Source organism: Dryobates pubescens, chromosome 36 (assembly GCF_014839835.1).
Source record: "Dryobates pubescens isolate bDryPub1 chromosome 36, bDryPub1.pri, whole genome shotgun sequence".
NCBI classification, from domain to species: domain Eukaryota; kingdom Metazoa; phylum Chordata; class Aves; order Piciformes; family Picidae; genus Dryobates; species Dryobates pubescens.
In genome coordinates this window covers 1,735,360-1,762,599 of record NC_071647.1, presented here as the reverse complement: position 1 = coordinate 1,762,599, position 27,240 = coordinate 1,735,360, and the positions used below count along the sequence as shown (strand labels likewise).

At 62.7% G+C, this 27,240-nt stretch overlaps 1 protein-coding gene across 1 annotated transcript in view; it reads right to left on the bottom strand.

Annotated features, from left to right (window-relative positions):
* Window positions 1-14,640: 14,640 nt before the first annotated feature.
* The window catches only part of KPNB1 (karyopherin subunit beta 1), a 32,633-nt gene continuing 20,033 nt past the window's right edge, over window positions 14,641-27,240 (bottom strand). The window contains exons 12-21 of the mRNA XM_054176794.1: window positions 27,055-27,185; window positions 25,746-25,893; window positions 24,821-24,892; window positions 22,714-22,858; window positions 22,520-22,602; window positions 20,083-20,190; window positions 18,908-19,051; window positions 18,706-18,811; window positions 16,993-17,107; window positions 14,641-14,806 (exon numbers count right to left, since the gene is read on the bottom strand). Coding sequence (XP_054032769.1) covers window positions 14,641-14,806; window positions 16,993-17,107; window positions 18,706-18,811; window positions 18,908-19,051; window positions 20,083-20,190; window positions 22,520-22,602; window positions 22,714-22,858; window positions 24,821-24,892; window positions 25,746-25,893; window positions 27,055-27,185 — 1,218 coding nt within the window. The remainder of the gene's footprint in view (window positions 14,807-16,992; window positions 17,108-18,705; window positions 18,812-18,907; window positions 19,052-20,082; window positions 20,191-22,519; window positions 22,603-22,713; window positions 22,859-24,820; window positions 24,893-25,745; window positions 25,894-27,054; window positions 27,186-27,240) is intronic.

Genomic DNA, 27,240 nt, shown 5'->3' with positions numbered 1-27,240 from the left:
AGCTGTGCCAGGCAGCAGATGCCACCGGGATGCCAGCACCCAGCTGGCATCTGGGGAGAGGCACAGCCCAGTTTGGGGAGGAAGGGGAGGGGTCTGGGCGGATGCGTTTGGTGGGACTTCAGCTTCCCCCCTCCTCCCCTCCCCTTCCCAACCCCCCCTCTCAAAGCCAGGCACCCCCTGGCCTGAGCCTCGGGGGGCTGCAGCTGGGACAAGCCCTCCCGAGCCCCCTCCTCAGTGCTGGCAGCTCCTTGGGTGCCTTCCCTGCTGCTGGGAGGTCGGCAGGGTGCAGGGAGGGGGCTGATGGCATCACCGGCGGGGCAACCGGGCTGCCAACCGGGCTGCCAACCGGGCTGCCAACCGGGCTGCCAACAGGGCTGCCGACCGGGCTGCCGACCGCTCAACCGGAGCGCAAAAGGGGCTCAGGTTGACCGTACCCCACCCCTGACTACCCCCGACCCGGGGAGCGGGGCCCGGGCAGGCGGCTGAGCCCGGGAGGGGGTGGCAGGTACCGGCGGTGGGGGCTCGGCCTGGCTCCAGTACCTCCGGTAAAACCTCCCCGAGCATCCCAGGGCCGGGCCGGTGTCGCACCGAGCCCGGGGGTCGCCGCGGCTGAGGTTGGGGTTGGAGACGCAGGAGGGGACCGGACATGGAACCGGGGATGGAGCCGGGATATTAGGGATGAAACTGGGGATGAAGATGAGACGGGATGAAGATGATAACCGGAGATGGACCCGGGGATGAAGATGATACCGGGGATGGGGCTGGGACCGGAGATGGAACCGGAGATGGACCTGCAGGTAGAGGCGGGGGGGGGGGAATGGAACCGGGGATGAAGCAGACAGGCCCGGGGAGGGTGCGGGCAGCCCGGTTCCCACCCCCCCACACCCCCCAGCCCCGGTCCAGGCCCCGCACTCACCGGTGATGCAGTAGCTGCGGCGGTACCCACCGAGCTGCGGCTCCTTCCCCGCACCGTTAGGTCCCGTTACCCGGTTCCGGTGTCAGTCCCGGTCCCGAACGCCCCCGCCGCAGCCCCGGCCCCGGCCCCGCCGTTTCTTCCGCTCCGGAGACACCGAGAAACCACGTGGGCACCGGGCGGCCGCCAACCCCTCCCCCCGCCACACGCCGGTGCCGCCCCCGGTGCTGCCCCCCTCCTCCCCCACCCCCACCCCCCAAATAAAACCCATCACCCGGGCCACGACCGGTCCCCGGCGCGCTCCCGGGATGGCACCGGACGTCTGCCGCCCCCACGCCGCCATTCCCGGGGACGGGAGAGTCGGGGACGCACCGGACCCCAACCCCTCCCGCAGCCAGGGGGCCCGAGAGCGGTGCTGGACCCCCAAGGCTGATGGTGGTGTTGGGTGGGGGGGGAGGGGGTTTGTCCCTTTCCGGAGAGCCCCGCGGGAGGTGAGGGCAGAGCCACAAGCAGTGGGGGCTGGGATGGCTTCATCCCCCTCCCCTCCCCCTCCCCCTCCCGTCCCCTCCCCAGGAAGAAAAAAAAAAGGAACATTTTATTCCCTGAATTGTTCTCCCGGAGCTGCTTCCACCATGGAATGCTGCTGCTGCGCAGGGATATTAATAGCTGCTCTCCTTTCCCTGGCACTGCTGCTGCTGCTGCTGCTGCTGGGGGCTCCACCGGGCAGCACAGAGCCCCTAGGGACCAGCCCCTGCACCCCCCCCCCCCGCAGCGGCAGGGGCATCGCTGCCAGCCTGGCACCCACACAACCTCCCAGCCCGGCCAAGCAACCCCAGGGTGCTGCCTGGCACCAGCGTCCTCACCAAGGCCTCCTCCAACCCCCCCCCCCCCGGGATGACCTGGGAGGGAGAGGGGGAAAGGAAGCAAAGATTGTGACTGGGGAGGGTCACATCCTGCATCCCCTCTCCCCCCCCCCCCCCCCCCTCGCACGGCACTGGGCAGTGCTGGTGGCAAACTGGGTGAGGATGGCGCTTGGCTCGGTGCCCCCCTCCATGACCCCAAAGGGAGCAAAGCCTTCAGCTGGGGAGCAGCCATGGGACACCCCCCCCCCTAAGCCCCCCCCCCCCCCTCACCTCCCCCCTTCCCAGCACTGCATCATCACTGGGATGGAGCCTGGGAGGTGACTCAGCCCATGGAGCATCATCACCAGAGCGGGGCTGGACCCCTGCCCACCCCAGGCTGGCATCAGTGGGTACCACTGCTGGGATGCAGGGATGCCAGGTGCGTCCCAGGGCTGGAGCAGAGGCTGGGGTCCTGAGCTGAGCCCAGGGATGTGAGGCCCAGAGGGGTTTGGGAGGTCGATGCCAGGTGGGCACCGGGCTGCTCGGAGCGGGTGAGAAGCGATGGGCAGCTGCTCCCCCCTGGATTCCTGCCAGGGCACAGAACCAGCTCTTAGGTGATCACAGAGCTGGGGTGAGAGGCAGGGGAGGACCACTGGTGCCAGGGGAGGGCTGGTGGCTGCTGCCTGGCCGTTGCCAGGGCTCTGCTGCAAGCAGGGCCCCAGGAAAGGGAAAAGCCCTGGGTGCCAGCTCCGGCTTTGTTCCGAGCCGGGAAATTGCTGCACCGCTCTTTGAAGTGCAAATGAAGGCTCTCCACGTCAGGCCCGAAGTTAATTCCGACTCCAAGCAAACAGCCCCAGGCGGGAGGCAGGCAGTGGGCAGGGGGGAGGCGACCCTGTGCCGCCCCCCCCCCGCCCCGAGCCCTCCGGAGCCGCTTGGCTCCGGGGCACGGAACTTGGCCGTGCGTTAAGGACGAGATCCGCAGCCCCCCGTGGGAGCTGCTGCGGGGTCCAGCTGTGGAGAGGAGGAGGGAGGCAGAGGAAGGCTTTGGAAGCAGGAGGAGAGCACTCGAGCCGGGCAGGTGCCAGGGTTCAGGCTGCTCACGGCACCCCCGCAGCCGAGGCAGCACCCGGGACAGCAGCTCCGGGCAGGGCCGGAGCCAGAGCCAGAGCCGGCCTGGATGTCCCAGGGGATGCTCTGCTCCTCCTGACGCTGCAGCTCTGCTCCAGCAGCCGTCCTGAGGGGCTGGAGCCAGGGCACAGGGCACCCCCAGCCTGCTGCAGCAGGGAGGGGAGGGGAGCAGGAGGCATCCCCCACTCTGGGGCAGGGATACAGGCAGGGATGTGGGCAAGGAAACAGGCAGGGATGAAGGCAGGGATGTGGGCAGGGATACAGGAAAGGGATGCTGGCAGGGATACAGGCAGGGGGGAAGGCAGGGATACAGGCAAGGGATGTGGGCAGGGATACAGGCAAGGGATGTGGGCAGGGATACAGGCAGGGGATGCTGGCAGGGATACAGGCAAGGGATGTGGGCAGGGATACAGGCAAGGATGCAGGCAGTGATGTGGGCAAAGGTACAGGCAGGGCTGTAGGCAGGGCTGTGGGCAGGGCTCCCCACACTTTCCCCATCAGCCTTCTTGTCTCCCAGCCACCAGCAGCCAGCTCCCTGCCCAGGGGCTCTGTCAGCTTCTCAGCTGCTTCAGTGTCCTGCTCCCCCTCCCCATTTCTCCCTCCCCCCAGCCTCACACAGGCCTCTGCTGCCTGCTCAGGTCGGTCCCTGCTGCCCCCCTGTGCCTGGGGGCTGCCTCCTGCTGCCTTTGCAAGCACCTCTCACTCCTCTCTCCCTCTCCCTGATTCCCATCTTAGCTCCAGAGCTGAATTATTTAATGCGTTTTGGGGTAGGCTCAAGGGCTTGGCTAATTAGTGCAGTGCCCGTGGCAGGGAGGGATGAGGGCAGGGGAAAGAGCTGGGGAAGAGCAAGGAGAGAGGAGGGGAAGAGGAAGGGAAGAGAAAGGGGAAGAGCTGGGAAAGAGAAAGGGGAAGAGGAAGGGAAGAGCTGGGAAAGAGAAAGGGGAAGAGGAAGGGAAGAGCTGGGAAAGAGAAAGGGGAAGAGGAAGGGAAGAGCTGGGAAAGAGAAAGGGGAAGAGGAAGGGAAGAGCTGGGAAAGAGAAGGGGGAAGAGTAGGGGAAGAGCTGGGAAAGAGAAAGGGGAAGAGGAAGGGAAGAGCTGGGGAAGAGAAGGGGGAAGAGTAGGGGAAGAGCTGGGAAAGAGAAAGGGGAAGAGGAAGGGAAGAGCTGGGGAAGAGGAAGGAGCTGAGCTTGTCTCCCACCCATGTGAGGCATCCCTGGGGGGGCTGGAGGCATCTCTGGGCATCTGGGGGCATCTCTGGGTGGACTAAAGGCATCTCTGGGCAGGCTGGAGGCATCCTCAGGGGTATCTGAGCACCCTCCCCGAGGTGCTCACCCCTGTGCCAAGGCTGCAGCAACATTCCCAGCCTGGGGCTGGCTCCCCACGGTGCCCTGTGTGTGAGGGCTGTGACCCAGCAGCCAGGACCAGCAGAGCACACTCTGGGCTCCCCCAGAGCCACATCTCCAAGGCTGGAGAGGCTTTGGCAAGGCTCAGAGGCAGCAGCGTGCACGGATGGAGGAGCCCACGGTGCTAAGTGGTAGCAGAGAGCTGTGAGGGTGAGACCACAGAGCGTTAGGGGTTGGAAAGGACCTCTCTGGAGATCCTCTTTGTGTCCCCCAGTCTGTGCCCAGGCCACATCTCTCTGTGGGCTCCAGCTCAGCCTGGCAGGAGCCAAGTGAAAGGCTTCGAGTCCTCACACAACCCTGACCCTGTCCCGGCCAGGGGAGCAACAAGTGGAGGAGGATCCAGGGGGATTAGAAGCTTTGGAAAGCTGCACCCTGTGACTGGGAGAGCACAAAGCTGTAAGTCCCCGTGCTGGAGCCTGTCCCTGATCAGCACAGCCCTTCCCTAATCGCCCTGATCCTGGCTCAGCACCCACGCAGCACATCCAGCTCCCGGCGGTGGGCAGGGCTGGACGGGGCCCGGCTGGGCTCTGGCTCACGGCAGGAAACCTCCCCGAGGGGAGGTGAGGGATGCCAGGGCAGTGCCCCACGCTTCACGGGGGGGTGTGCCACTGCCTGCAGGGCTCCAGGAGAGCTGGGGAGGGACTTGGGATGAGGGCTGGGAGGGACAGGATGAGGGACAACGGCTTGGAGCTGGGAGAGGAGAGATTGAGATTGGAGATGAAGAAGAAATTCTTTGCAGTGAGGGTGGGGAGAGCCTGGCACAGGCTGCCCAGGGGAGGTGGTGGCTGCCCCCTCCCTGGAGGTGCTCAGGACCAGGCTGGATGAGGCCTTGGAGCAAGCTGGGCTGGTGGGAGGTGTCCCTGCCCATGGAACTGGGTGGTCTTGAAGCTCCCTTCCAACCCCTTCAGTGACTCCAGGAAGGAATCCACAACTCCCGGGGACTCCTCAGCACACCAACCACAGAGAACATTCAGCTTGCCAAAGGCCCTCAGGATCCCCCTCCCCAAGCCCAACCCAGAACCCTCCTCCTCAAAATTCACCCTGAAAATATATTCAGTAATATTCAGTATCACTAAGGTTGGAAGAGACCTCAAAGATCATCGACATCCCCTCCCTTCCTTTCAAGCACCACATCCAAACCACCCTTTAAGAACACCTCCAGGCTTGGTGACTCCAGCACCTCCTGCTCACCTCAAGCCAGGAAACCACTGGAGGTGGCTGGAAAACAGCTGTGGGATGATGGAAGTGTCAGGATTGGAAGGGACCTCAAGGCTCAGCCAGTTCCAACCCCCCCCTGCCATGGCCAGGGACACCTCTCACCACAGCAGGTTGCTCTGAGCCTGGTGGATGAGGTTTCTCACCACCTCCTGCTCACCTCAAGCCAGGAAACCACTGGAGGTGGTTGGAAAACAGCTGTGGGATGATGGAAGTGTCAGGATTGGAAGGGACCTCAAGGCTCAGCCAGTTCCAACCCCCCCCTGCCATGGCCAGGGACACTTCACACCGCAGCAGCTTGCTCCGAGCCTGGCGGATGAAGCTTCCACCTCCTCCCTGGGGCGGCCCGTGCGGGGGTCTCGGGGGATGGGGGGATGGCCTGGCTCCCCTCGGGTGCCGGCAGGTGGCTGGTGACACGCTGCTGTCACCTCCGGCTCCCCCCAAAGAGGAAATGGTTGCTCTGTCACTCACTGAGCGACACCCACACAGTCTCCGGCGCCACCGCGGCGGGGGCCGGGCGCTGGCAGGGAGACGCCGCGGCAGGAGCTGGGAGGATGAAGCAGCAGAAAACACCAAACCAAACCAACCCCCCCCCCCCAAAAATAAAGCTCAAAAAACCCCCCCCCAGACATAAAATAGAAGGAAAACAACAACAACAACAAAAAGAGAGGGGAGTGGTTGGAGGCAGGAGGGAAAGGACTCAGCCCTCCAAATCCGTAGGGAGTTGGAAGCCTCTCCAAGATGAGGGGGGGGGGGGGGGGGGGAGGAAGGCTTTGGTAGAGGAAGGCAGAGGAGCTGTGGGGGGTTGGATCCTGCCCTAGACACCTCCCACCCCCCCCGAGGAAATGAGCAGGAGTCAGTTCATGAAGGGGTTTGGTTGGGAGCTAAAAGGCCAGGGGTGCATTAAAGAGAGTTTGCCGAGATGAAAGCTGCCCTCCCCCTGCCCCCCGCCCCCCAGCACAAACCTGTGCCCTTCACATGCCAGAATCATGGAATCCAGCATGGGCTGGGCTGGAAGAGAAGCTCTGGAGCCCACCCAGTCCAACCCTACCCTGCCCCCCAGCAGGGCACCCCCAGCAGCCTGCCCAGCAGCACAGTGCCCAGGGGGGGTTGGGAGCTCTGCACAACCTCTCTGGGCAGGCTGCTCCAGGCCTCCAGCAGCCTCACACCAAACAACTTTCTCCTCCTGGGCTCCACTCTGTGCCCCTTGCCCTGTCCCTGGGCACCACAGGGCAGAGCCTGGCCCCAGCCCCTTGCCCCCCAGCCTTCAGCTCTTGCTGAGCACTGCTCAGCTCCCCTCTGGGGCTGCTCTGCTCCAGGCTCTCAGCCTTTGCTCCTCACAGAGCTGCTCCCTGCCCTTCATCATCCTCACAGCCTCTGCTGGACTCTCCCCAGCACATCTCTGCCTCTCTTGGACTGGGGGAGCCCCAAACTGGACCCACTCCAGCTGTGCCCTCACCAGGGCAGAGCTGGCGGGGGGGAGAAGCAGCTCCCTACCCCTTCTGGCCCCACTCCTGCTGCACCCCTGCCCTACAACCTATCCCCCAACGCTCCCCAGACCTCTGCTTTCCAGCAGCCCCAGCCCCAGGCTGTGACCTTCCCTGCCCCAACCTCCCCCCCAAGAAAGAGGCCAGACACAGAGGCTTCCACTACTGTCTCAGTGTACTTTATTCTCCTGCTGTCTACAGCTGAGCAGCCACACAGGACAGAAACAGGCAGCACTGAGGGGTGCTTCCCCTCCGCCCCCCCTCCCCAGCCTCAGCCATGGCTTTGGGTTGGCTGCTTTGCTTTTTTTTGTTACAATTTGGTCTCATTTTCCCTTTTTTTTTTTTTTAACCCTTTTAAAAATATTTTTTTCCTTTTTTTTTTCCCTCTTTCTTTTTTTTTTTTTAATGTTGCCTTTTTTTTTTCCTCCCCTTTTTTCCCTCACGTTTTGCCTTTTCTCCTCCTGTTGCCTTTTCAGTTTTCTTCTCCCTTTTCCTTTTCTCCCTTTCCCTTCTTTGACTTTTCTCCTTTTCCCTTTTCTTTTCCTTTTTTCCCTCATTTTCTTTTTCCTTTTCCCTCCTTTTCCTTTTTCCCTCCTTTTCCTCTTTTCTCCTTTTCTTTTTTCCTCCTTTCCCTTTTTTCCTCCTTTCCCTCCTTTCCCTCTTTTTTTCCCTCCTTTCCCTTTTTTCCTCCTTTTCCTCTTTTCTCCTTTTCCTTTTTCCTCCTTTCCCTTTTTTCTCCTTTCCCTTTTTTCCTCCTTTTCCTTTCCCTCTTTTTTTTCTTTCCCTTTTTTCCTCCTTTTCCTTTCCCTCTTTTTTTTCCTCCTTTCCCTTTTTTCCTCTTTTTTCTTTCCCTTTTTTCCTCCTTTTCCTTTCCCCCTTTTTTTTTCCTCCTTTCCCTTTTCCCCTTTTTTTTTCCTCCTTTCCCTTTTTTCCTCCTTTCCCCTCCTTTCCTTTTTCCTCCTTTCCCCCCCTTTTTCCCCTCCTTTTCCCTTTTTCCCCCCCTCCTTTTCCTCCTTTCCCTTTTTCCCTCCTTTCCCCTCCTTTCCTTTTTCCTCCTTTCCCCCCCTTTTTCCCCTCCTTTTCCCTTTTCCCCCCCCTCCTTTTCCTCCTTTCCCTTTTCCCCCCTCCTTTTCCTCTTTTCCTTTTTTCTCCTTTTCCTCCTTTCCCTTTTCCCCCCTCCTTTTCATCTTTTCCTTTTTCCCTCCTTTCCCCCTTTTTTTTTCTCCTTTTCCTCTTTTCCTTCTTTTCCTCTTTTCCCTTTTTTTCCTCCTTTTCCCTTTTCCTCTTTCCCCCTCCTTTTTCCCCCCCTTTTTCCTCTTTTCCTTTTTTTTCCTCCTTTTTTTTCTCCTCACAATTTTGGAATTTTTAATTCATTTTTCCCCTTTTTTTCCCCCTCACCATTTTAGATTTTTTTTAATTCTTCTTTTATTATTATCCTTTTTTTTAATTAATTTTTTTTTCCTAGGAAATTCCCCTCCCCCCCCCAACAAAAACTTCAAGAAACCCAAACTAAACAGAGAGGCAAAACAAAAACCAAAAGGCAATTCTTAGAAACATGACCTGGGGGGGGGGAGGGGGGGGTTGGGTTAATCCTTTTTCTTTCCCCTTTCCTCCCTCCCCCCTCCCCTAAACCCCTCTTTTTCTCCCCAAATTAAAAGCTCTGGAGCTGGGGTGGTTTTTTTTCCCCTCCCCCCCTCCAGCTCTCAGAGCTCCTTTGTGGTTTTTTTCTCATCCCTCCTTTCCAAACCTGGGGGTTTGTGGTTTGTTTTTAAGAGTTTCTTTCCTCCTTTTTCTTTCTTTCTGTTTCTTTATTGTCTCTTTTTGTAGCCTGGTTCACGACTGCAATCTGAACCCAGCACTGAAAGGCACATAGCTGATACCCTGTACAAGAGCTAAGGGTGGGGATGCTGCAGTGCAGATGGGCAACTGAAAACTAAACATCCAGCAGCACACACACACACACACACACACAAAGGGGGGATGCCAGCCCTGAAAATGGGAACCCAAAGGATCAGAGTGGGTGGAAACCAAACCAAACCAACCAACCAAAGAAAAACAAAGCAAAGAAACCCAAACAAAACCAACAGAGACCCCAAACTGATCCAAAGCAAAAAGCCCCAAACCACCAAAAGGCCCAAAACCAAAGCAAAAAGCCCCAAACCCCCAAGCAAACCCAACCCCCAAAACTAAACCAAACTCCCAACCAAAAACCCCCAAGACCAAACAGAATACCCCAAACTCAAGCCCCAACCTCAAGCCCCCAAACCTCAAAACTCAAACTCAAGCCCCCAACCCAACACCCAACCCCAAACCCATACCCAACCTCAAACCCAACCTCCAAACCCAGCCCAACCTCACCCCCCAAACCCAACCTCCAAACCCAACCCAAACTCAAGCCCCACACCCAACTCAAACCCCAACCCCACACCTCAAACCCAACCCAAACTCAAGCCCCAAACCCAACCCAAACCCAACCTCCAAACCCAACCCAAACTCAAGCCCCAAACCCAACCCAAACCCCAAACCCAACCTCCAAACCCAGCCCAAACTCAAGCCCCAAACCCAACCTCCAAACCCAACCCAAACTCAAGCCCCAAACCCAACCCAAACCCCAAACCCAACCTCCAAACCCAACCTCCAAACCCAACCCAACCTCCAAACCCAACCCAACCCCAGCCCAACCTCAAGCCCCACACCCAACCCAACCCCCAAACCCAACCTCCAAACCCAACCCAACCTCAAGCCCCACACCCAACCTCCAAACCCCAACCCAACCTCAAACCCAGGAACAACAAAACCCCAACCAACAGCATCCCCAACCCCCCCCCCAAACTAGCAGAAAAGAGGAGATGAAGTGTGGGGAAACCAAGAGCAGAACTGCACCGACCCTGGCTGAGGCTTTCTCCACTCTTTCCCTCCCCCAGTCAGGGAAATGCCCACGGGCCACCAGGTGAGGGTTGGCAGGTGGAGGGTGGGTGGGAGGGTGGGGAGGAGGGAGGGGGGTGGGGAGGGACTCCTCCAAAGCAGCTGAATCCATGAGGAGAAAAGAAAAATGCAATGAAACCACCACCACCCCCCCCAGAAAAAACCAACCAAAGCAAGAAGCAAACCATGAAAGAACAACGACACAAATCTCCAAGCCCTGCACCTCCTCTGGGTTTATTTCTTGGCTTATTTATTGCTGGGTCACTCCTGGAGAAATAGAGAGAGAAAGAGAGAGGGAGAAAAGGGGAAGGGGGGAACAAAAAAGCAACCTTCTGATCCTTCATCACTGAGCAATGGGGAGGGGAGGAGGAGGAGGAGGAGGAGGGAGGAGAGCAGATTCCAGTTGCCCATCAGCCTCGAAGGGAGCCCCAGCATGAAACAACCACCTGAGTTAAGCTGAACTCAGGCAGCTCCTGGGGGGGAGTTGTTTGGAAGCAAGAATACAAAAGGGGCAAAGGAGTGGGGGAAAGGTTTGACACCATTTTATTCAACTGCAGTGGAAAAATAGAACCTTTTACAAGTGCCTCCTGGTGGCAAGCTCCCAAGTCAGGCATAATATATCTCTCATATAAATTTCTCTCTCTTTTTTTTTGTCTTTTGTTTTTTTTTTGCCCCCCCCCCCTTTCAATCCTCTTTTTATTGGTTGGATGTGCAGCAAGAGATCCTCCTCCTCCTCTTCCTCCTCTTCCTCCTCCCTCCTCCCCCCCCCAAATTAAACCCAAAGCAAAGAAGGTTCAACCACGAAACCGCAGCGGCTCCAAAGGCAGCTGCTGGTTGCCCCTTCGCTCCTTTAGGGTCGGGGGGAAGGGCTTTTGTCCTCCTTGTGATTGGAATTGGGGTTGGGGTTTGGGGTTTTTTTTTGTGTGTGTTCACTTTTTAACCTCTTTGGCACAATTTGGGGGTCAGGGTTGGGGGGGGGGGAGGGAGGGAGGGAGGGAGGGAGGGCTGCTGCAGTACCGAAGCCAGGAGAGAGCTTTCTTCCCTTCCCCGCTGCCGGCTTCAGAGCACTCTGGGAAGCAGCTTGGTGTGAGCTCTGTGTTTGATCTGGGGGGGGGGGTGGGGTTGGTTTGGGGGTTCTTGTGTTCTCCTGTGTTTTTTCTCTCCCCCCCCACCCCCCTCCTCCTTTCCCCTCCCCCCTCTCTACATTCACAGTTGAGCCATGAAGGAAGGACCAAAGGCGCTTGGCTGAGTTAAAGGAGGGTTGGGGGAGCGGCGCTGGGGAGCGGGAGGGCTCTGCCCCTTTCCATCACTGTTTCCCCCTACAACCACAAGCCCTAAAAAAAGAGAGACTTTGAGTTTCTTCTGCTTTTTACTTCTTTTTCTTTCCCATTTTCTCCCCCCCCCCCCCTTATTTTTCCCCCTCCTCCCTCCCTCCCTCCCTCCCCCCCTCTTCATTTCACCTTCCCCAATTCCACCTCTCCGCGGCTGCCATCAGTAGGACTCAACGTGGGGCAGGGGATGAAATGCAACAGCTAAACCCTTGGGGGCTTGGGTTGGTTTTTCTGGGGAGGGGGTGGGGGGGAGGGATGGGAAATAGGAAGGACCAAAAAAACAAACCAAAAAACAACCAAAAAAAAAAGCAAACCCCAAAAGAATCCAAAACAGGAAAAAAAAAAACCCAACAACCAAAGCAAAAAAGGGGAAAAGGAAACTGCAATGACTTGAAGCTGAGAATGTGGACACTGCCTCATTCACACACACTCACTCCCCCAGGCTGAAGAAGCTTTCACCTCCCCTCTCTCTCTCTGCCTTTTGCCTTTCCTCCTGGGCGCTGCCAGCGTGGGGACAGCAACAGTGGGGTTGGAAGAACCTTCCCAAGCTTTCCATCTGCTTCCAACCACCCTGAAAACCTAAGCCCAGGCTTCAAGGCCCTCAAAACAGGCACAGAAGGGTGGTTGGAGAAACCTTCCCAAGCTTTCCATCTCCTTCCAACCCTCACCCATCAAAAAGGCAACAGCAGAAGGGTGGTTGGAGAATCCTTCCCAAGCTTTCCATCTCCATCCAACCACTCTGAAAATGCAATCCCAGGCTTCAAGGCCCTCAAAACAGGCACAGAAGGGTGGTTGGAGAAACCCTTCCAAGCTTTCCATCTCCTTCCAACCACCCTGAAAACCTAAGCCCAGGCTTCAAGGCCCTCAAAACAGGCACAGAAGGGTGGTTGGAGAAACCCTCTCAAGCTTTCCACCTCCTTCCAACCCTCACCCATCAAAAAGGCAACAGCAGAAGGGTAGTTGGAGAAACCCTTCCAAGCTTTCCATCTCCATCCAACCACCCTGAAAACCTAAGCCCAGGCTTCAAGGCCCTCAAAACAGGCACAGAAGGGTGGTTGGAGAATCCTTCCCAAGCTTTCCATCTCCATCCAACCACCCTGAAAATGATCCCAGGCTTCAAGCCCCTCAAAACCAGCAACAGGGTGGTTGGAGAAACCCTTCCAAGCTTTCCATCTCCTTCCAACCACCCTGAAAATGCAATCCCAGGCTTCAAGGCCCTCAAAACAGGCACAGAAGGCTGGTTGGAGAAACCTTCCCAAGCTTTCCACCTCCTTCCAACCATCACCCATCAAAAAGGCAACAGCAGAAGGGTAGTTGGAGAAACCCTTCCAAGCTTTCCATCTCCATCCAACCACCCTGAAAACCTAAGCCCAGGCTTCAAGCCCCTCAAAACCAGCAACAGGGTGGTTGGAGAAACCCTTCCAAGCTTTCCATCTCCTTCCAACCACCCTGACAATGCAATCCCAGGCTTCAAAGCCCCTCAGAAAGACCAACAGCAAGAAGAAAACCATCATCACCATCATCACCAAAAGCAAAATCCAACCAAACAACATGGAAAAAAAACCACAACCCAAACACCCAAACCAAAATCATCTCTGAAGCACCACAGTTGAGCTCAAGTTTGTTTCTCCTCTCCTCTCCAACTGGTTGGTTGAATCCCTCTCCCCTTGTGCTGGGCCCAAGGCTGGAGAAGCCAAGGCTGGAGAAGCCAAGGCTGGAGAAGCCAAGGCTGGAGAAGCCAAGGCTGGAGAAGCCAAGGCTGGAGAAGCCAAGGCTGGAGAAGCCAAGGCTGGAGAAGCCAAGTCCTCGCTGGTTCGCTCTTCTTCTCCTCCACCTCCTCCTCCTCCTCCTCCTCTTCCTCTCCCAAAGTTAGACCTTCCTCCAGGTGGGGTTTTGGGTTTGCTTAGCTTCTCAGGTGCCCAGGCTTGGCTGCCAGCTGCTGCTGTGGTGGGGTCTGCAGTGTGGTGGTGTTCAAGCCTCACTCACTCATCCTCTCACTCCCAAGCGCTCAGCGTCCGTGCACACTCCTCACTTCCCGGTTGGGGTTCAAAAGATTGGAGATTTTGTGTGGGTTTTGTTTCTATTTTCCCAGTGGGGTCTCTCTCTCTCTCTCTCTCTCTCTCTCTCTCTCTGGTGGTATCCCAATGGTAAGAGATCTGCCAAAGGAAGCAACAGAGAGGGTGGTGCAGGCGGGGAGAGGGCTCCGAAGCGAGCTCCGAGGGCAGGCAAGGGCCAACCTCCCACCGGCCCGAGGGGGCTCAGGGCCTCATCCAGCCTGGGCCTGAGCTCCACAACCTCCCTGGGCAACCTCTTCCAGTGTCTCCCTGCCCTCATTAGAATCTCCCCAGCCCCTCACTGGAGTCTCCCCAGCCCCTCACTGGAGTCTCCCCAGCCCCTCACTGGAGTCTCCCCACCACCCTCACTCTCCATCAGGGCTCTGGAGCACAGCCCTGTGAGGAGAGGCTGAGGGAGCTGGGGTTGCTCAGCCTGGAGCAGAGGAGGCTCAGGGGAGACCTTCTTGCTCTCTCCAGCTCCCTGCAGGGAGTTTGGAGCCAGCTGGGGGCTGGGCTCTTCTCCCAGGCAGCCAGCAGCAGAACAAGAGGACACAGTCTCAAGCTGTGCCAGGGGGGGTTTAGGCTGGAGGTGAGGAAGAAATTCTTCCCAGCAAGAGAGATTGGCCCTGGGGATGTGCTGCCCAGGGAGGTGGTGGAGTCCCCAGCCCTGGAGGTGTTTAGGAAGAGGCTGGATGAGGCCCTTGGTGCCAGGGTTGGGTTGATCAGGTGGTGCTGGGTGGGAGGTTGGACTGGATGATCTCAAAGGTCTTTTTCACCCTGGTTAATTCTATTCTAAGCTCTTCCTCATCTCCACTCTCAGTCTGCCCTCTCCCAGCTCAAAGCCACTGTCCCTCAGCCTGTCCCTCCCAGCCCTTGTCCAAAGTCCCTCCCCAGCTCTCCTGGGGCACTCAGGGCACTGCAGGCTGCTCTGAGGTCTCCCTGGAGCCTCCCCAGCTCTCCTGGGGCACTCAGGGTACTGGAGGCTGCTCTGAGGTCTCCCTGGAGCCTCCTCAGCTCTCCTGGGGCACTCAGGGCACTGGAGGCTGCTCTGAGGTCTCCCTGGAGCCTCCCCAGCTCTCCTGGGGCACTCAGGGCACTGCAGGCTGCTCTGAGATCTCCCTGGAGCCTCCCCAGCTCTCCTGGGGCACTCAGGGCACTGGAGGCTGCTCTGAGGTCTCCCTGGAGCCTCCCCAGCTCTCCTGGGGCACTCAGGGCACTGGAGGCTGCTCTGAGGTCTCCCTGGAGCCTCCTCTCCTCCAGGCTGCGCAGCCCCAGCTCTCCCCCAGCCTGAAGGCGCCCTGCAGGCCGCTCAGGGCCCCCCCCCAGGCCTCCCCCTCCCCCCTTACCAAGCTTGGTTCTTCAGCTTCCTCAGCTCTTTCGTGGCCCAGGTCGCCAGGGTCTTGGTTTTGTTCGTCTTGGACCTCCTGCCCTCGGTGAGCAGCTCGTGGATCATGGGCCTGGCCTCCACCAGCTTCAGCACGTCCTTGCCAAAGGCTGTGCACAGATCCCTGCGGGAGGGCGGAGGGACAGGCTCGGGGGAGGCGCAGGGCCAGGTCCCAGCCACAGACCTGAGCTGGCTGGGAGAGGCCTCAGAGGTCACTGAGAGCAAGCAGCCACCCAGCCCCGAGCCACAGCTCCCAGAGCCAGCCCTGAGCCTCCCCTGGGTGCCCCCCGGGACAGGGACTCCAGCACCGCCCTGCGCGGCGCCTCCCAGGGCCAGCTGCCTGCCCTGCCTGCCCTGCCTGCCTGCCCTGCCTGCCTGCCCTCCCTCCCTGCCCTCCCTCCCTGCCTGCCCTCCCTCCCTGCCTGCCCCCCCTCCCTGCCTCCCCTCCCTCCCTGCCTGCCCTCCCTGCCTGCCTGCCCTCCCTCCCTCCCTGCCTGCCTCCCCTCCCTGCCTCCCCTCCCTGCCTGCCCTCCCTGCCTGCCTGCCCTCCCTCCCTGCCTCCCCTCCCTCCCTGCCTTCCCTGCCTGCCCTCCCTGCCTGCCCTCCCTCCCTGCCTGCCCTTCCTCCCTGCCTCCCCTCCCTCCCTGCCCTCCCTCCCTGCCTGCCCTCCCTCCCTCCCTGCCTCCCCTCCCTGCCTGCCCGCCCTCCCTCCCTCATGCACTTCCCTCTCACACACCTCCCACATGCTTCCCTCCCTCCTTCTCCCTCTTGCTCCCTCTCCCTTGCACCTCTTCCTTCCTCTCATGCACCTCCTTCCCTTCTTCCTCTCATGCACTTCCCTCCCTCTCCCACCAGTCCTTCTCTCTCCTTCCCTCTCACACCACTCCCTCCTTCTCCCTCCCCCTCTCATGCCCCTCCCTCCCTCCTTCCCTCTCACACCCCTCCCTTCTCCTTCTCCCTCTCCCTCTCTCATGCACCTCCCTCCCACCCATGTGCCTCCCTTCCTCTCACTCCCCCTCCCTCCCTCCCTCCCCCTGCCCTGCACACCTCCCTCCCTCCCCTCCCTCCCCCTGCCCTGCACACCTCCCTCCCTCCCTCCCCTCTCCCTCCCCCCCATGCCTCCCTCCCTCCCCCCCAGCCAAGCTGCAGGGCTGGAGAGCAGCTCCAGAGCCAGCCCAACGGTGGGAGGAGGAAGCGCTGCCGGTGCCAGCTGCTGCCTGGCCAAGGGGGCACAGAGGACCTCCCAGGCACTGCCAAGGCCTTGCTGCCTAGGGGGCTCCACAGCACACCCCCCACCCCCTTGCTGGGTGAAGGGGGCACTGACTGCAGCAGCAGGAGAGCTGAGGGCTCCCTGAAGCTGTGACCAACTCCATCTCCTGTGCCCAGGCCACAGCCCCTGTGTGCCCCAGGGGCCTGAGGTCAGGGTGGTCTGATGAAAGGCTCCTGGAGCAGGAAGTGTGAGGCAGATCCAACCTGCACTTCCAGCTGATGGCTACAGAACAGGATTCACCAGGCTGGAAGAGACCTCAGAGCTCCTCCAGCCCAACCTCCCCCCCCAGCACCACCTGATCAGCCCAACCCTGGCACCCAGGGCCTCATCCAGGCTCTGCCTGAACACCTCCAGGGCTGGGGACTCCACCACCCCCCTGGGCAGCACATCCCCAGGGCCAATCTCTCTTGCTGGGAAGAATTTCCTCCTAGCATCCAGCCTGAACCTCCCCTGGCACAGCTTGAGGCTGTGTCCTCTTGTTCTGGTGCCTGGGAGCAGAGCCCAACCCCCAGCTGGCTCCAACCTCCCTGCAGGGAGCTGCAGAGAGCAAGAACCACAGAATCAGTCAGGGTTGGAAGGGACCACAAGGGTCACCTAGTTCCAACCCCCCTGCACCCCACACTAGAGCAGGTCTCCCCAAGGAGGTCTCCCCTGAGCCTCCTCTGCTCCAGGCTCAGCAACCTCAGCTCCCTCAGCCTCTCCTCCCAGGGCTGTGCTCCAGACCTTCTCTGGACACCTTCCAGCACCTCAACTAACCTGAGGAGCCCAGAGCTGGCCCCAGGTGTGGCCTGAGCAGTGCTGAGCACAGGGCAGGATGAGCTCCCTGCTCCTGCTGCAGGCCAGGCTGCCCTTGGCCCTCTTGGCACCCCCCCCTGCCAGGGCACCACCACTTCACCCCTCAGGTGAAACCTCCCCCAGCAGGCTGGAGAAGCCCAGAAGTGCTGCTGGAGCTCTTGGGGGGGTCAGGAGAGGGCAGCTGGAAGCAGGGAGGCTGCTGCAGGAAGGCTTTGCTGGGTGTGCTGAGGCTGCAGGACTCTTACCCTATGAGCCCAGCAGCACAGGCCACCACCCCATCAGTGTGGTCTGCATCTCCAGCAATGTGGTCAATGTAAGACAGGATGAATTCCACTCTGGGCTGCACCAGCATCACATCAGCTGCAAAAGAGGAGAGGCTGCTGCCAGCAGGGTGGGGACACAGCTCCTGGGCCCCCCCCAGGCAGCCCAGCAGAGCCACAGGCTGGGCCCACAACAAGGCTCAGGCAGAGAGGCCAGAGGAACACCTCAAGGGCTCCAGCCCCTTGCCCTGCTCCTGGCAGGAGACTCAGGGACCCATGAAGGGTGGGAGAGAGCCCCCCCCAAGGCCCCCACCCCCACTGAAGCTGTTTGCTGCCCCCCAGAAGGGAATGGGCAAGGAGGAGCCCCTGGGTGTGACAAGCAGCATGGAGCAGCTCCCCCAGGCAGAGCTCCTCCTGCCTCCCCCTCTGCCTCCAGGCCTAGGCCCAGCTGTGCTTGGCCACAGCAGCCCTGAGGGGGCTGGAGAAGCCCTCCCAGACCCAACAGCCCCTGAGAGCTGAGGGGGGCAGAGAAGCCCTCCCAGAACACCAACCCCACCCCACCAGGGCCATCAAACCACCTCCCCAGGTGCCACAGCCACACATTTCTTGACCACCTCTGGGGAGGGGAAGGGGAGAGGGGGGAGGGGGAAGGGGAAGGGGAGAGGGGGGAGGGGGAAGGGGAAGGGGAGAGGGGGGAGAGGGAAGGGGGAAGGGGGAGGAGGGGAAGGGGAAGGGGGAAGGGGGAGGAGGGGAAGGGGAAGGGGGAAGGGGGAGGAGGGGAAGGGGAAGGGGGAAGGGGGAGGAGGGGAAGGGGAAGGGGGAAGGGGGAGGAGGGGAAGGGGAAGGGGGAAGGGGGAGGAGGGGAAGGGGAAGGGGGAAGGGGGAGGAGGGGAAGGGGAAGGGGGAAGGGGGAGGAGGGGAAGGGGAAGGGGGAAGGGGGAGGAGGGGAAGGGGAAGGGGGAAGGGGGAGGAGGGGAAGGGGAAGGGGGAAGGGGGAGGAGGGGAAGGGGAAGGGAAGGGGGAGGAGGGGAAGGGGAAGGGGAGGGGGAGGAGGGGAAGGGGAAGGGGAGGGGTAGGAGGGGAAGGGGAAGGGGGAAGGGGGAGGAGGGGAAGGGGAAGGGGGAAGGGGGAGGAGGGGAAGGGGAAGGGAAGGGGGAGGAGGGGAAGGGGAAGGGAGGGGGGAGGAGGGGAAGGGGAAGGGGAGGGGGAGGAGGGGAAGGGGAAGGGGAGGGGGAGGAGGGGAAGGGGAAGGGGAGGGGGAGGAGGGGAAGGGGAAGGGGAGGGGGAGGAGGGGAAGGGGAAGGGGGAAGGGGGAGGAGGGGAAGGGGAAGGGAAGGGGGAGGAGGGGAAGGGGAAGGGAAGGGGGAGGAGGGGAAGGGGAAGGGAAGGGGGAGGAGGGGAAGGGGAAGGGAAGGGGGAGGAGGGGAAGGGGAAGGGAAGGGGGAGGAGGGGAAGGGGAAGGGGAGGGGGAGGAGGGGAAGGGGAAGGGGAGGGGAGGAGGGGAAGGGGAAGGGGAGGGGGAGGAGGGGAAGGGGAAGGGGAGGGGGAGGAGGGGAAGGGGAAGGGGGAAGGGGGAGGAGGGGAAGGGGAAGGGAAGGGGGAGGAGGGGAAGGGGAAGGGAAGGGGGAGGAGGGGAAGGGGAAGGGAAGGGGGAGGAGGGGAAGGGGAAGGGAAGGGGGAGGAGGGGAAGGGACTCACGGTGAACATTCTCTTGGTCTCCCTTCAGGCCCTGGACAATGCCAGTGTAGGCTTCCAGGCAGCCCTCCCTCAGCTCATTCAGGTAGTCCACCATGTCATAGTCAGACTGGAAGGGGACAGGGAGGTGCTCAGCAGTGCCCTGAGCAGGGCTCTGGGGCCTCCAGCTGAGGCAGGGAGGGGCAGGGGGCAGCCCCCAGCTCACCTTATCCACCTGGGCCTGGGAGGCCTGCTGCAGGGTGTTGAGGACAACCTCCAGGTACTTCTTGAACTCTCCCCCAATGGCCAGGGCAATGTCCCCAAAGACAGAGAGGATCTGAGGCTTCACAGACCTGTGGACATTCTCATTCTGCCAAGAGAGGGCAGCAGGCTCAGCTCCAGCTCCTGCCCCAGGGCTGGGCAGCCTGGCAGGGACCCTGAGAGGCCTCCAGGGTCAGGGCACAGCTCCACAGGGACTCAGGCTGAGGCAGGTTGAGGTTCCTGTGAGTCTCTCTGCAGGGATCCCAGACTGCCCTGGGAGGCCTGGGCCAGGCCCTGGCAACCCTTCCAGGGCAGAAATTGTTCCTGCTGCCCAACCCAGGCCTGCCCTGGGGCAGCTGGAGGCTGCCTGCTCTGCTCCTGGCAGCACTGAGGGCTGCAGGGGGTCCCACACAGGAGGCTCTGCTCAGAGCCTCACCAGAGCCACCCAGCTGCAAGGAAACTGCCCCAGGGTGGCTCAGGGGGGAAGGGAGCTCAGGGCTCATCTCCAACCTCCTGCCATGCCCAGGGGCAGCTCTCAGCTTGGTTGGCTCAGGGCCTCATCCAGCCTGGCCCTCAGCACCCCCAGGCAGGAGGCAGCCAGGGCCAGAGGCTCAGCAGCCTCCCACTGAGCAGCTTCTGCCTCAGCTCCACTCTGCCCCTGCTCTGCCTCAGCTCCAAACCCTTCCCCCTGGGGCTGTCCCCAGCCCCCCTCAGCAGCAGTCTCTCTGCAGCCCTCCTGCAGGATCCCTCCAGCAGCTCTGAGCTCCCCCTGGAGCCTTCTCCCCTGCAGGCTGCAGCCCCCCAGCTCCCTCAGCCTGAGCCCCCAGCAGAGCTGCCCCAGCCCTGGGCTCCTCCCTGCAGCAGCTCTGAGTCCCTCTGCTGCTGGGGAGAGCAGAGCTGGGGGCAGGAGTGGAGGTGAGGGCCAGGCCAAAGCCATTCCCTGGCCATGCCAACCCTTCCCCTCCCCCCTCCCCACCCCCCAATCAATCTGAGGTTTGCCTCCATCCAGCAAAGCCAAAGAGTTGTCAAGCAGGAGATGTGCAGAGCCAGCCTAACACTTCTGCTTCTCCCACCTCCCACTCCCCTCCCAGCCTGGGAGCCAACTGTTACTAACCAGCTAATGAGGAGGCAAACACTCACCCCCAGGTTCTCCAGGAGCAGCTGCATCACCTCGTCACAGAAGGGCAGGATGTTGGACTGCAGGGCCCTGCACAGGTCCCCAACCAGGCCCACAGTGGCCAGGCAGACCTGCAGAGAGCAGCACAGGGCCCCCCCAGGTGACTCAGGGCCCCCCAGCCCCCAGCTGCAGCCTCCAGGCCCCTCAGCTGCCCCCCAGCCTCCAGGCCCCACAGCTGCCCCCCAGATCCCAGCCCCAGCCTCCAGGCCCCACAGCTGCCCCCAGCCCCCAGCTGCAGCCTCCAGGCCCCTCAGCTGCCCCCCAGCCCCCAGCTGCAGCCTCCAGGCCCCACAGCTGCCCCCAGCCCCCAGCCCCAGCCTCCAGGCCCCACAGCTGCCCCCCAGCTGCAGCCTCCAGGCCCCTCAGCTGCCCCCCAGCTGCCCCCCAGCCTCCAGGCCCCTCAGCTGCCCCCCAGCTGCCCCCAGCCCCCAGCTGCAGCCTCCAGGCCCCACAGCTGCCCCCCAGCCTCCAGGCCCCTCAGCACTGCTGGCTCTGCCCTCAGGCCACCCAGGGGAAGGACCCCCAGAGGATGAGGCTCTGCTTTGGGAACCACAGGTGCCCCCCAAGAGCTGGGCTGGTGCCCCCCAAAGGGCAGCCCCCAGGGGCTCCCAGGTGCCCCCCAAAGGGCAGCCCCAGGGGCTCCCAGGTGCCCCCCAAAGGGCAGCCCCCAGGGGCTCCCAGGTGCCCCCCAAAGGGCTGAGCTGGCTCCACCAAAGGGCAGCCCCCAGGGGCTCCCAGGTGCCCCCCAAAGGGCAGCCCCCAGGGGCTCCCAGGTGCCCCCCAAAGGGCTGAGCTGGCTCCACCAAAGGGCAGCCCCAGGGGCTCCCAGGTGCCCACCAAAGGGCAGCCCCCAGGGGCTCCCAGGTGCCCCGCAAAGGGCAGCCCCCAGGGGCTCCCAGGTGCCCCCCAGGTGCCCAGGTGTGGCTGCAGCCCACTGAGCTCAGCACCTGGGTGCTGTGAGCATCCAGCCCACGGGGGGCCCCAGGGCCTGAGCCCCTCCTGGAGGCTCCCAGGCAGCAGCCTCTGCTCAGCCAGGCCAAGCAGCACAGAGCCCAGGAGGCTCTGCTGCCCAGCACAGCTCTGAGGCCAGGGGGCTCCAGGCTGGCTCCCAAGGGCCAAATGCTTGGGGGCTCCAAGGGCCACGAGCTGGGGGGGGGTCCCCAAGGGGCACAAGGTGGAAAGGGGGCTCCCCATCAGCTACAAGCTGAGGGGGGGGGTCCCCAAGGGCCCCCAACTGCAGGGGGGAGCAGGGGGCTCCCCAGGGGCCCCCAGCTGCAGGGGGGGGCAGGGGGCTCCCCAAGGGCCCCCAGCTGCAGGGGGGGGGCAGGGGGCTCCCCAGGGGTCCCCAGCTGCAGGGGGGGGCAGGGGGCTCCCCAAGGGCCCCCAGCTGCAGGGGGGGGGCAGGGGGCTCCCCAGGGGCCCCCAGCTGCAGGGGGGGGCAGGGGGCTCCCCAGGGGCCCCCAGCTGCAGGGGTGGGGCAGGGGGCTCCCCAGGGGCCCCCAGCTGCAGGGGTGGGGCAGGGGGCTCCCCAGGGGCCCCCAGCTGCAGGGGGGGGCAGGGGGCTCCCCAAGGGCCCCCAGCTGCAGGGGGGAGGGGGGGCAGGGGGCTCCCCAAGGGCCCCCAGCTGCAGGGGGGAGGGGGGGGCAGGGGGCTCCCCAAGGGCCCCCAGCTGCAGGGGGGAGGGGGGGGAAGGGGGCTCCCCAAGGGCCCCCAGCTGCAGGGGGGGGAAGGGGGGCAGGGGGCTCCCCAAGGGCCCCCAGCTGCAGGGGGGGGGGCAGGGGGCTCCCCAAGGGCCCCCAGCTGCAGGGGGGGGGGCAGGGGGCTCCCCAAGGGCCCCCAGCTGCAGGGGGGGGGGCAGGGGGCTCCCCAAGGGCCCCCAGCTGCAGGGGGGGGAAGGGGGGCAGGGGGCTCCCCAAGGGCCCCCAGCTGCAGGGGGGGGAAGGGGGGCAGGGGGCTCCCCAAGGGCCCCCAGCTGCAGGGGGGGGCAGGGGGCTCCCCAGGGGCCCCCAGCTGCAGGGGGGGGCAGGGGGCTCCCCAGGGGCCCCCAGCTGCAGGGGGGGGGCAGGGGGCTCCCCAGGGGTCCCCAGCTGCAGGGGGGGGCAGGGGGCTCCCCAGGGGCCCCCAGCTGCGGGGGGGGGGGCAGGGGGCTCCCCAGGGGCCCCCAGCTGCAGTGGGGGGGGGGGGGGCAGGGGGCTCCCCAGGGGTCCCCAGCTGCAGGGGGGGGCAGGGGGCTCCCCAGGGGTCCCCAGCTGCAGGGGGGGGCAGGGGGCTCGCCAGGGGCCCCCAGCTGGGGGGTTCTCCACAGCTGCACTCCTGCTGGGCTCAGGAGCTGTGAGCCCCAGGGGCAGGGCCCCCCCAGGGGCAGGGCCCCCCCAGGGGGCTGCCAGCCCTGCTCCTTACCTGGTACTCAGCATAGTTCTTGAGGCCAATGCCCAGGAAGGGTTTGAAGGCATCCATGTACTTCAGGAACTCCCCACCTAGGACTGGGCATGGGAAGGGGCAGTCAGGCAAAGGCCAACCCCAGCCCCCAGCCCCCCCCCAGGAGGAAGCCAAAGCTGAGCAGGAGGCCAAGCAGCCTGCAGGGCAGCACTGACCTTCCACCAGGGTGCCCACAGCCATCAGGGCATCCTCCTGCACCACCCCTGAGCCTGCTGTGCTCTGGAACATCCTCAGCAGGGAAGCCATCACCACATCAGAGATCTGCAGAGCATCCTGGTGCTGCACCTTCCTCAGGACGTTCTGGGGGGGGAGGCAAAGCAGGGAGGAAGATTTGGGCACTGCCTGCAGCAGCCTCAGGAGGGGCTGGGGAGGGAGCTCCCAGCTCAGCCAGGGCCAACCTCCCCCTGCCATGGGGCAGGGACAGCTCCCACCACAGCCCAAGGCCTCATCCAGGCTGGGCCTGAGCACCTCCAGGGGCTGCAGGGGAGCTGCAGGCCAGGGGCTGCTCAGGAGGGGCTGCTCAGGAGGGGCTGCAGGCCAGGGGGCTGCTCAGGAGGGGCTGCTCAGGAGGGGCTGCAGGCCAGGGGCTGCTCAGGAGGGGCTGCTCAGGAGGGGCTGCAGGCCAGGGGGCTGCTCAGGAGGGGCTGCTCAGGAGGGGCTGCAGGCCAGGGGCTGCTCAGGAGGGGCTGCAGGCCAGGGGCTGCAGGCCAGGGGGCTGCTCAGGAGGGGCTGCAGGCCAGGGGGCTGCTCAGGAGGGGCTGCAGGCCAGGGGGCTGCTCAGGAGGGGCTGCAGGCCAGGGGGCTGCTCAGGAGGGGCTGCAGGCCAGGGGGCTGCTCAGGAGGGGCTGCAGGCCAGGGGCTGCTCAGGAGGGGCTGCAGGCCAGGGGCTGCTCAGGAGGGGCTGCTCAGGAGGGGCTGCAGGCCAGGGGCTGCTCAGGAGGGGCTGCTCAGGAGGGGCTGCTCTGGAGGGGCTGCTCAGGAGGGGCTGCTCAGGAGGGGCTGCTCAGGAGGGGCTGCTCAGGAGGGGCTGCTCAGGAGGGGCTGCTCAGGAGGGGCTGCTCAGGAGGGGCTGCTCAGGAGGGGCTGCTCAGGAGGGGCTGCTCAGGAGGGGCTGCAGGCCAGGGGGCTGCTCAGGAGGGGCTGCAGGCCAGGGGCTGCTCAGGAGGGGCTGCAGGCCAGGGGGCTGCTCAGGAGGGGCTGCAGGCCAGGGGCTGCTCAGGAGGGGCTGCAGGCCAGGGGGCTGCTCAGGAGGGGCTGCAGGCCAGGGGCTGCTCAGGAGGGGCTGCAGGCCAGGGGCTGCTCAGGAGGGGCTGCTCAGGAGGGGCTGCTCAGGAGGGGCTGCTCAGGAGGGGCTGCTCAGGAGGGGCTGCTCAGGAGGGGCTGCTCAGGAGGGGCTGCTCAGGAGGGGCTGCTCAGGAGGGGCTGCTCAGGAGGGGCTGCTCAGGAGGGGCTGCAGGCCAGGGGGCTGCAGGGGAGCTGCAGGCCAGGGGCTGCTCAGGAGGGGCTGGAGGAAGCTCCTGAGGCCCAGGCTGCCCAGGGAGGTGCTTGAGCTCAGCCCCAGCCCTGCAGACACTCAGGGGCAGCTTTGCTGTGGCCCTGGGCAGCCTGCTCTGGCTGGAGGGCTCCCTGCAGGGGGCTTGGGCAAGGTGCCCTTGGAGGCTGCCTTGCAGCCCAGTGCAGGCTGTCCTGAGGGCTTCAAGGCTGCTGCTGAGGGGGCACAGAGGGAGCAAAGCTTCACCACCAAGCCCCACCTGCCTCAGAGGCTGCTCCTGAGCCTCCTGAGGAGCCTGTGCTGGGGCAGGGGGAGGCAATGTGGCTGTCCTCAGGCAGGCCTGGCAGGAGCAAGCCAGGAGCTGCCATGCCCCAGCCCCCCCAAGCCTGCTTCACTCCAAGGCCATTCAGTGCACCTCAGCCAGGGCCAGCTGAAGCAACAGCAACCAGGAGAGGCAGAGGAAGGGATTAGAGGCATGATGAAGGCTTTGGCTCCCTCCCCCCTGTCTGCAGCAACCAAAGGGAGGATTCTTCAGCAGCAGCAGGCTGCCAGCACAGCACAGCACAGCCACAGCCACTGCTCTCCCCTCACACTGCCCTCAATTTCCCAACCCAGCTCTCTGCTGGAGCCCTCTGAACCTTGCAGCCCCTCCCCCCTGCCAGCTGGGGCACCAGGACCCTGCTTTCCTCCTTCACTTCCCATCAACAGCTCCCAGGCTGCATCCTCAGGGCACAGAAAGGCCTCCAGAAGCACAGGGGACAGGAACCTACCTGGAGAGTAGCACAAAGCAGAGACTGGAGATCATTGAACTGGATCCTGTCAGAAGTGCTCTGGATGTGAGACTGGAAAAGAACAGAGGCCAGGAGTGGAAAGGCTGCAGCCACATCCAGGGGGAGCCAGGAGGCAGCCAGGGAATTGTCTGGGCTGGAAAAGACCTCTCAGGGCATCAACTCCAAACCATTCACCCAACCCTGCCAAGGCCTCAGCACCACAGCTCTGTGGGTTTGAGCCCAAACCACTGCCCTGGGCAGCCTGGGCCAGGCCCTGGCAACCCTTCCAGGGCAGAAATTGTTCCTCCTGCCCAACCCAGGCCTGCCCTGGGGCAGCTGGAGGCTGCCTGCTCTGCTCCTGGCAGCACTGAGGGCTGCAGGGGGTCCCACACAGGAGGCTCTGCTCAGAGCCTCACCAGAGCCACCCAGCTGCAAGGAAACTGCCCCAGGGTGGCTCAGGGGGGAAGGGAGCTCAGGGCTCATCTCCAACCTCCTGCCATGCCCAGGGACAGCTCTCAGCTTGGTTGGCTCAGGGCCTCATCCAGCCTGGCCCTCAGCACCCCCAGGCAGGAGGCAGCCAGGGCCAGAGGCTCAGCAGCCTCACACTGAGCAGCTTCTGCCTCAGCTCCACTCTGCCCCTGCTCTGCCTCAGCCCCAAACCCTTCCCCCTGGGGCTGTCCCCAGCCCCCCTCAGCCAAAGTCTCTCTGCAGCCTCCCTGCAGGGTCCCTCCAGCAGCTCTGAGCTCCCCCTGGAGCCTTCTCCCCTGCAGGCTGCAGCCCCCCAGCTCCCTCAGCCTGAGCCCCCAGCAGAGCTGCTCCAGCCCTGGGCTCTCCTCTCCATCAGAGGAACCAACACAGCACAGGCAGCACCAGACCCAGCTCCTGGCACCTCAGAGGTCTCAGACTGAGGTTGTTTTCCCCTCACCTCCATCTGCAGCACTTGCTGCAGTCTCTCCATGATGACCAGAGTGGTCTTCTGCACAGCAGGGTAGCAATCCTTGGCACTGTTCTTCACTATCTCCATCAGGGACTCATAAGCAGAGCTCCTCAGGTTGTTCTGGTGGCCATCAGGTCTGCAAGGGAAGAGATCCATGCACAGCTCCCAGGGGCAGGCTGGCTGCTGGGCAGCAGGTCAGGGGAGAAAACCAGAGCTCAGCCTCAGTGCTGTGCCTCCTGCACCCCACAGCCTGGGCAGGAAGTGGGGAAGCTACTTTTGGAAGCTCCACAAGCTTCAGGCACCGACAGCAATCCCAGGAGCAGAGGAAGAAGCCTGAGGCCCACATCTGCCAGTGTGGTGTGACCCTGGCTGGGAGATCAGGGAAGGGGTTGGGACCTTTAAGGGTGACCTAAGCCAACCCTCCTGCAGTCCCCAGGACATCTGCAGCCAGAGTGGGCTGCTCAGAGCCTCCTCAGGATGACCTCCAGGGCAGAGCAGCATCCTCCAGGGTGATCATAGAATGGGTTGGGACCTTTAAAGGTGACCTAAGCCAACCCTCCTGCACTCTGCAGGGGCATCTGCAGCCAGGGTGGGCTGCTCAGAGCCTCCTCAGGATGACCTCCAGAGGCCAGCAGCATCCTCCAGGGTGGTTTTACCCTGCCTGGGAGACCAAAGAATGGGTTGGGACCTTTAAGGGTGACCTAAGCCAACCCTCCTACAGTCCCCAGGACATCTGCAGCCAGAGTGGGCTGCTCAGAGCCTCCTCAGGATGACCTCCAGAGGCCAGCAGCATCCTCCAGGGTGATCATAGAATGGGTTGGGACCTTTAAAGGTGACCTAAGCCAACCCTCCTGCACTCTGCAGGGGCATCTGCAACCAGGGTGGGCTGCTCAGAGCCTCCTCAGGATGACCTCCAGGGCTGAGCAGCATCCTCCAGGGTGGTTTTACCCTGCCTGGAAGGAGATCATAGAATCTCAGCATGGTTTGGGTTGGAAGGGACCTTAAAGGTCCAATCCCCCTGCAGTCAGCAGGGACACCTCCAGGCAGGGACATCCACATCCTCCCTGAGCACCCTGCTCCAGATGGGGAGAAAAGCCCTGGGCAGTGATCCTGTGTGAGGCTTTCTTCCTGGGCCCTGGCACTTGGGAGCCCAGGGGAGGCCAGGAAGCTGCAGAGCCCTGCTCCTGGGCAGCAGCACTCAGCTGTGAGGCTGCCAAGGAGGAGCTCCCACAGCCTGCAGAAACCAGAGAGCATCTGTGCTGCAAGAGCTGCAGCTGAACTGCTGCTGCAGGGTTACCTGTCTGCAGTCTCCAGCAGCTTCTGCACTATCAGCTCAAAGGAAGAGGACAAGCAGTAGGTTGCTGGCTCCTCCTGATCATCAGCTACATCTGCAGCTTCATAGGCAGCTTCAGCAAGGCTGGAGAAGGCCTGGAGCACACAAGAGGCAGTGCTGGGGCTCAGCTGAGCTCACCTCCAAAGCCCC